This window comes from Bolinopsis microptera, chromosome 10, assembly GCF_026151205.1.
Source record: "Bolinopsis microptera isolate Bmic1 chromosome 10, MBARI_Bmic_1.0, whole genome shotgun sequence".
NCBI lineage: Eukaryota > Metazoa > Ctenophora > Tentaculata > Lobata > Bolinopsidae > Bolinopsis > Bolinopsis microptera.
This window is the reverse complement of record NC_087081.1, coordinates 11,229,050-11,237,420: the sequence shown is the minus strand read 5'-3', so window position 1 is coordinate 11,237,420 and position 8,371 is coordinate 11,229,050. Positions and strand designations below refer to the sequence as shown.

Below are 8,371 nucleotides of genomic sequence, written 5' to 3'. Positions count from 1 at the left end.
AATTGTAAAAGCAACTTTTGACCTCAGTAAACGTTACAAACTTTACAGTACTGCCAAACACAAAGTCAAGCAGTATAACACCAACTCATTGGTTTGTAGCAAAGATGTTCAAAGTTCTTTTCAACAAAATGCTGCTCAGAAGATTGAAACTGATACATCTGCCCAGTCAGTCACTGAAAGTTTTAACAACCTTTTCGAGGCGGTTAAAATTGCTGCATCTGAAACAGTGGGTATGAAAAGAAACACAGCCAAACGTCACAGAACATCAGACCCACAAGTCGTCTCTATGCCAGAAAAGAGACACCAATTACTACAACATTTAAACGACAACAAAATGCGTGACAGAACTATCCTGCGTAAGGAAATCAACAGACTCAAGAATGACATTGCAAAGCGCCTTATTACACTTGAAACCGCTCATGCCGACCTTCTAGCTGAGACGATCAACTCCACTGATGATACCAGAAGAATGTTCGAAGCAACCAGAGCAGTTTCAAGCACAAAGGACACTCCTCCTATTTCAGTATTCCTACCAGAAACAGAAGAACAAAGGAGAACCTCTAAGAAATAGAGAACCTTGGAGGAAGTGTGTGTCCCTAGGCTCTAAGCTATGTAGTAAAGAAGACATACAGCATCGTATAATCCTTGGAAATGTCGCATTCGAAAAATACAAGAAAGTTTGGATGCAAGGATCTAAGATTAATCTGAAGACCAAGATTAAGATATACGAAGCATACGTTACATCTGTTATGCTCTATAACTGCAATAGCTGGGCTACCCCTCAGAACCTATTTGACAAACTTGATGCATGTCATAGAAGACACCTGCGTCAAATATTGAAGATGACTTATCCCATTATTATCAGTAATAAAGCACTTTATGAACGCTGTGGTGTAACACCGTTGTCAGAGCGAGTGACATATATGCTCGCTGGAAAATGCTTGGACATGTCCTTCGCAGTGACTGCTCATCACCAGCTCAGAGAGCTCTTCAATTTGCTGTTAATGCGTTATTTACCATGAAAGGACGTGTTGGTCGACACCAAAGTAATCTTTTAAAGTTTATTATAAATGATTTGAATAAAAGAAACCTACCATTACGTGATATTAATGATCTTTATGATCTTAGGGCTACTGCCTCTAACAGAGTTTTGTGGACAAAATTATTTACCTCATAATTAACCTTTATTTTTCAGAGAACTGTTATGTTTTTTTGGGCACTTATCAGTCTCTTAAGATGTTTCTTTACTATTTCGAGATTGTTTTATAAGTTAGATAATAATAATAATATTATCCAAACAGACTACACCTGTAAAGGCGAACAAGTAAAATGTCCGGGCGGTCTACAGTGTATCTGGGAGAATTACATATGTGACGGTGAAGAAGACTGTATAGATGGTTCAGATGAGAACGGAACTTTTTGTAAAGGTTTGTCAGTTGCTATTAACAGTATCAGCTGCTAACAATTTAAGCGCCAATACACGAATTAATTCCTTCATTTAATGTTAAATTAGTATCACTATATTAACTATTACCCAAACAGGTTTCACCTGTATCGAATATAATATGGTAAAATGTCCGGGTGGTCTACAATGTATCCAGGAGAATTACATATGTAACGGTGAAGAAGACTGTATAGATGGTTCAGATGAGAACGGACCTTTCTGTAAAGGTTTGTCAGTTGCTATTGATAATAAACAATTTAAGCGCCAATACACGAACAAATTCCTTCATAGTCATAATGTTAAATTAGTAACGGGTGATGACTAAAAAATGGGACTTTTTTCAAGGGTCTTTTTAGTGTCGATAAAACTATTTTTGGTTCAAACCAATGAAACAGCGTTGTAAAGCGGGCAATTTTGAACAAGTATGGTCAATGACAAGCGCCCATGAGCCCATTTTGATTGGTTCAGGAGGGCTTCTTTCTTCAAGCTCAAAAATTCGTCTGTACAGTTGGGCCTAAAATCGTGTTGGCGCAGTCTCTTCTTTTGTGCCCTAGGGCCCATGTATGCTTGTTAGCCATATTCTGGGCATGTACATGTGTTGCCAGGATACTAAAGAAGTCCTCTATGGGTTGAGATTGTCAAAATTTACTTTGGTCGATCACTTTTGGGACGAAATTAACCCTATGGCAAATAAAGATGTGGTTTTCATAGAAAAATACGATCTAGCCCCATCCTAACGAACCACCTTCCAACCTTTGGGGATATTTTCTTGTAGGAACAACACCAGGCAAGGCTCCAAGCACTTTGATTTTTACGTGGAACCATTATAGATCTTGCTAAAGCCGATAGTTGACCTAGCCTCGATCTTTCACACGGTAAAATTTTACCCCTCAGGTGGTTTTGAGCTCAAATATCTTCTTACTGGTTTTAGCTACGCTGATGGGTGTTGAACCCTCGTCTTAAGCATAAAATTCAGCATACTCTCTGCTAAATATTTTTTGGTATGGAAGCTTTAACTACCTGTGAGGCGACTTCTGTGAACAGTGCTTTACTGTAAAACTTTTATAGGACCCCTCCCCTAGTTCGAGACCATTATCGGGGACAAAGATCAACCAATTTGATCAAATGGGGGCGGAAACTGTTCGAGTATCGTTCAGAGTAACTGGTGGTTGTGATAAAATATCAAAATTTTGTTCAGGTGGAATCTGAGGGCTAAAAAACATGTAGTCCCATTTTTTATTCATCACCCGTTACTATTATATTGATAGCTATTAGTCTATTACCCAAACAGACTACTACTGTGAAGGAACAGGGAATCTAGTAAAATGTTTGGACGGTTCACAATGTATCAATGAGGAGTACATATGTGACCGGAAAGAAGACTGTCCAGATGGTTCAGATGAGAATGAATTCATATGTAAAACTGAAGGTACGTCTTCAGTTTAGCTTAAATTACAGGAGTCAATACGAATGATCATTACAATTTGATTTTCTGTGAAGCTATAAAAAACCTAATAAAGATTTTAAAACATGATTCAATTTCATGCTTCTTGAATAGAAGCTGCCCCGAATTGCATGAATAATGCTGTGGTAGTTATATATGGTTGTTATATGGTTGTTATATTAGGTGAAAAATATGTGTTTCGGGATCCGATTGAGTTGGCTCATTAGTGACTCATTTCATTCTCGGTATCATTTTGCATTTTAGAACAGTAATTCAAGTTGATACCATATTTCCTTTTGTGCGGTCCACTCCGCCCAATTTGGATTTTGGTGAACAAATATATACATACATATTATATACTAATAATTATTAATAAGTTATTGCTTTATTTCCCAATGAAAGTGCTCAATTTAACTGCAGATAAGCCGGGCATTATATTTCAAACAATTGAAACAACCAAATTGGCGGGCATACGATCCGTTACATAATTCATGGTATAGCTATATTAGTTATTACACAAGTAAAGTTATAGTAATTATCGCACAGGTAAAGCGTGTTTTGTAAAAGAACAGAATGGATTCCTCAAGTATTCCTGCCTCACCGGAATAAGCGACAATTTAAGATTCAAGTGCCACAACACTGATGAATATTATGAATATAAAGAGGCTTTGGGTAGTAACAATATGAGGGGACAGCTCTGTTCGGATGACCCAAACTTTTATCAGCTTTGTGGGATAGAGAAATCACAGGTTATTACAAATGATGAGGGTTTCTGTGGCGACGTCTTGTGTGTGATCAGTCGTAGCAACTTTCTGGTTACACTCGACTCACTTAAGTATACGGGTAAGTATTGTGATGGTAAAACTGATTGTATTAATAGTGACTTGGATGAAGAAGGATGCCTTGATCTTACGAACATGACGACCTTATTGAGTGGTACTATAACAGTGCAAAGCAGCCTGGTATGTGATGATGTCTGCGACATACAGTCCTGCGAGGATGAGGCTATCTGTAACGGATACCGATATGGCATGTGGTGTAAAGAAGACGGATACTATGTTACACTACATGCAATATGTGATGGAACGTGGAATTGTTTATTAAACGGAGAAGACGAAGAAAACTGTACCGTAACAGATGAGTCAGTGGACACTTGTGCCAGAGTATTGACACATCGTATCATCCCAATTCACAATTATACTAGATGTACAGTTATAGATCACCAATCTGATTGGACGAATATTTGCATAGATTATTGCTTTGAAACAGATTATTGCTCAGATTATACAGAGCAGACAAATTGCTCTGACCCTAGCAGGGTCGGTGTCTCTTGTCAGATAAACGGATATATGTCTACAGTTTCAAAGTACATGATTTGTTTTGGTGAGCAAATATGTGATGATAACATTGAAAACACCTGTTTGGGACTATCGTTTGATTGCCATGTGCACAAACATCTCATGTGTGATGGACGACAAGACTGCGACGATAAAAAAGATGAAACACATTTTAGCTGCGACAAGCAGACCCAACAAAAATGTAAAAGACGTATTGGAGAAGCAGGGGAACTGCCAATACCACTCTCTTGGTTAGAAGATGGAGTGTTGGACTGTATCGATGGGAGAGATGAGGAGACCATCTGGCCCACTTGTGGAAAAGGTATTTCCTTGAGATTTGTCGAAGTTGAAGAAAACTGTCAAAATGTGCTGCTCTGTCCATGGAATGAACCTAGTCTTGTGGAGCTGAAAGATCTTTGTGATGGACTTGAAACCTGCGGAAATGAAAATAAAGTCTGCTCTGAGGCCCGGAGTAATCTCCGAATTTCTTCGACTGTTCTGACAAGTGCTAACGGTTTGAGTAAACATCTCTCGTTTTGCCTAAAAGGATTAAAAACCAGTGGACATCTTAAGGACTGCACAACGTTTCCATCATTCATATTCCCAAATCACAATTTTTTTGGAGTAGCAGATAGAACTTCAGTGATCGTACCGAGAGAACTTCAAAGTTGTGACCACATGTTTGGAGAGCTGTACGTGTACACCAGTTGTACTCACAATTGTATCAGCTCTCCCTGTCCATTAAAAAACATTCCTAGATACGAGGTGTGTCCTGAACAATACCCGAATAGGATAGGAACTGTAGCTAATAATAAATACCTAGCGTTTTTCACAAAATCATTCGGAAGGTTCTACACAAACAGATATTTTGTTTGTGACAACAAAATCAAGTGTATCGACTACTCAAAAGTTTGTAATCTTGTGGATGACTGTGGAGATGGTTCAGACGAGGAACCCTGTACTAACCATTTTAAATGCAACTCAACAGGACATTACATACCCAAGACCAGTGAGTGTGATGGATTGTTTGATTGTTTGGACTTATCCGATGAATGCAATGTCCATTGTTCAAAACGTATTTTAGGTGGTTCTGCTTTAAACGTACTATCGTGGTTCGTAGGATTTTTAGCTGTGCTAGCTAACGTTATCATTATTTTTAAAAGCGTGCCAACCTTAACTAGATGCAAGACAACAGTTGCTCTAATAAACAAATCGTTTGTCATTGCAATATCGGTCGGAGACTTGTTTGTCGGCTGTTACCTATTGATAATCTCTTCCTATGACAGGATCATCTTTCGAGAAGATTATTGCCTTAAACAAATCAATTGGATTACAAGCTTCGACTGCTCAACAATCGGTGTTCTTAGCACCGTAGGGTCTCAACTCTCACTATTTGCCATGTGTGGCCTGGGCCTTACCCGAATGTATGGAATATTCTATTCTATGAGAATGCCGGGAAAGGTGACCTGGCTATTTTCGTTGCAATTCGTACTGTGTTTGATAATCATGATCATATCATCACTGATCATCGCTGTCATTCCAATTATTGGCAAATTTCAGGACTTCTTTGTCAACGGTGTAAACTTTCAAGAAGACCTAAAAGTATTTATAGGCACGCCAAACAAGCAGACAATTTCAGCAGTCCTTGAGTCGTACTACGGAAGAATGTTGGACACTAAACTGAGTTGGAGAATGATTTATAAAATGGTCAATGAAATGTATTCTCACGATTTTGAATACCCAGACCACACGACACAAATCCAGAGGGTTGATTTCTATGGAAACGATGGAGTCTGCTTGTTCAAATATTTTGTCAAAAACAATGACCCACAAAGGGTGTTCGTGTGATTCATCCTTGCCTTGAACTTTGTGTGCTTCATATTGATCACAGTTTCTTATTTGGTGATTGGCTACATTTCTCGGAAATCGTCTGATATTGTAGCACAGTCTGACACCTATGAGTCCATTTCCCAACGGAATACAAAAATGAACCAAAGAATCTCCATTATAATCATTACTGATTTCCTTTGCTGGATCCCCTTCATAGTAATCTGTGTGCTACACTCCCTTGAACTGTTGGATGCAACTCCTTGGTATAGCATATTCTCCGTGATCATCCTCCCGATCAACTCAGTCGTAAACCCTCTGATTTATGACGATTCTTTAGTCAAGCTGATTATTGTCCCTATCCAGAGACTTATAATCTTTATTACCAAAACAAAATTTTACCAAGCGCTAACAGAGACATTAAGAAGATCACTCACGAGTGTAATACGATCATTAAGAAAAATATGGAGAAGATCAACTACTACTGAAGCTGTTGAGGTAGGTGAAATTAGAACAGCAGAGCAAATTGGAGAAGAAGGAATTGAAAACCTCGCCACACATTCTCAGAATCCCACGCAGGAACGAATCAAGGACACTGCTTTGTAGTGCGGTACTGAATTAGATGTTTAACTTGTAACAGAGTCGACTCTTTTTCAAGACTATGAAATCTGAAATATGTGATCTGCCCTTTTAATCGGTGAGTAGGGCTGAACTGGATCAGGTGTACTAGGACATCTTTGAAGAAGATCTAGTTGCCAAGGTTAGAAGGGTCGAAATGGCTGCAGACAGATGCAAAAATAAAGAAAGTTGGAATGTCATAAATGAGATTACTGGTAGGAAGGCCAAGGGGGCTACTCAAATAAGGGGCAACGGAGCCGAAGAGAGGAAGGAAAATTGGCTTAGGCATTTCACGAATCTGTTAGGGAGTACACCTGATGTGGAAAACGAGCATCCTAGCATCGAGACTCAATTTGAAGGACTCAACATCAGTACAGAACCTTTAACTCTACAGGAGCTCAAAGCTGCTAAACTCAGGATTAAAATTAAAGAAGGTAAAGCACCAGGTGATGAAGGTATACCACCTGAAGTCCTCAAAAGATGCGACCTGGATGAAATCGTGTTGTCCTTCTGCAACAAAGCCCTGACAGATGGTATTGCGCCAGATCAGTGGAGGATAAGCAACATCATTCCAGTCCCCAAAAAGGGAGACTTGACAAACCCTGGAAACTGGAGGGGATATCTTTGACTTCACTTGTAGCTAAGACTCTTAATAGAATGGTGCTTAATAGGATCCAGCCGGCTATAGAAGGGGTACTTAGGGACACTCAGAATGGTTTTCGGGAAAGACGGTCCACTACTAGTCATATCTTGGCACTCAGAAGGATACTAGAGGGGGCTAGACAGAGAAATCTACCGGCAGCTATGGTGTTTGTTGATTTTAAGAAGGCCTTTGATTCACTTCACCGGGGAATTTTGATGCAAATACTAAAGGCCTATGGGATACCGGACAGTATTGTGGATATCATTAATCTACTCTATGTAAACACGAAGGGCAAAATTATTACACCTGATGGGGATACCGAGCTATTTGATATCCTGGCAGGAGTTCTTCAAGGAGATACGTTAGCACCATACTTGTTTATTATAGCCCTTCACTATTGCATGAGACAAGCTTTAAGCAAGCACCCTGAAATAGGATTTACCATCAAGCCTTATAGAAGTAGGAGAGTTAAGGCGGAGAAGATATCAGACACTGGTTTTGCAGATGACATTGCTCTGATAGCAGATACTGTAAAGGAGGCAGAGACGCTGATGCTAGAGGTAGAAAGGGTTGCTGCTACAGTTGGACTTAGAATGAATGAAGGGAAAACCAAATTGATTACTCAGAACATCGAGAACCCTGATACCATCAAGTCCCTGGGTAACAGTACAATTTAATAGAGCATGTGGAAGACTTCACCTATCTGGGTTCTAGAATCAGAGACAGTGAGAGTGATATCAGGGTTAGGAAAGGAAGAGCATGGGGGGCATGCCACACACTCAAAAAACTTTGGAATTCTAAGCTTAGAAAGTCTATCAAGATCAGAGTGTTTACAGCACTAGACACTAGTGGAGTCGGTGCTACTGTACGGTTCCGAGACTTGGACTATGACGAAAAGGCTAGAGAAGATGGTTGATGGTTGCTATACGCGAATGTTAAGAATGGCCCTTAACATCAATCAATATCGAGACCATGTCAGCAACTACAGCCTGTACGGTGATATTCCCAAAGTCAGCTCCAAGATAACCCAACGAAGGCTCAGACTTGCAGGTCATGCT

General features: G+C 39.6%; 1 protein-coding gene across 1 annotated transcript; it reads left to right on the top strand.

The window, feature by feature from the left end:
• The first annotated feature begins 1,018 nt into the window (after positions 1-1,018).
• Positions 1,019-2,394, top strand: LOC134821619 (very low-density lipoprotein receptor-like). The gene is made up of 4 exons (XM_063832321.1): positions 1,019-1,046; positions 1,302-1,427; positions 1,543-1,671; positions 2,339-2,394. The coding sequence occupies exons 1-4, from the start codon at positions 1,019-1,021 to the stop codon at positions 2,392-2,394; spliced, it is 339 nt and encodes a 112-aa protein (XP_063688391.1).
• The last annotated feature ends 5,977 nt before the right edge of the window (positions 2,395-8,371 follow it).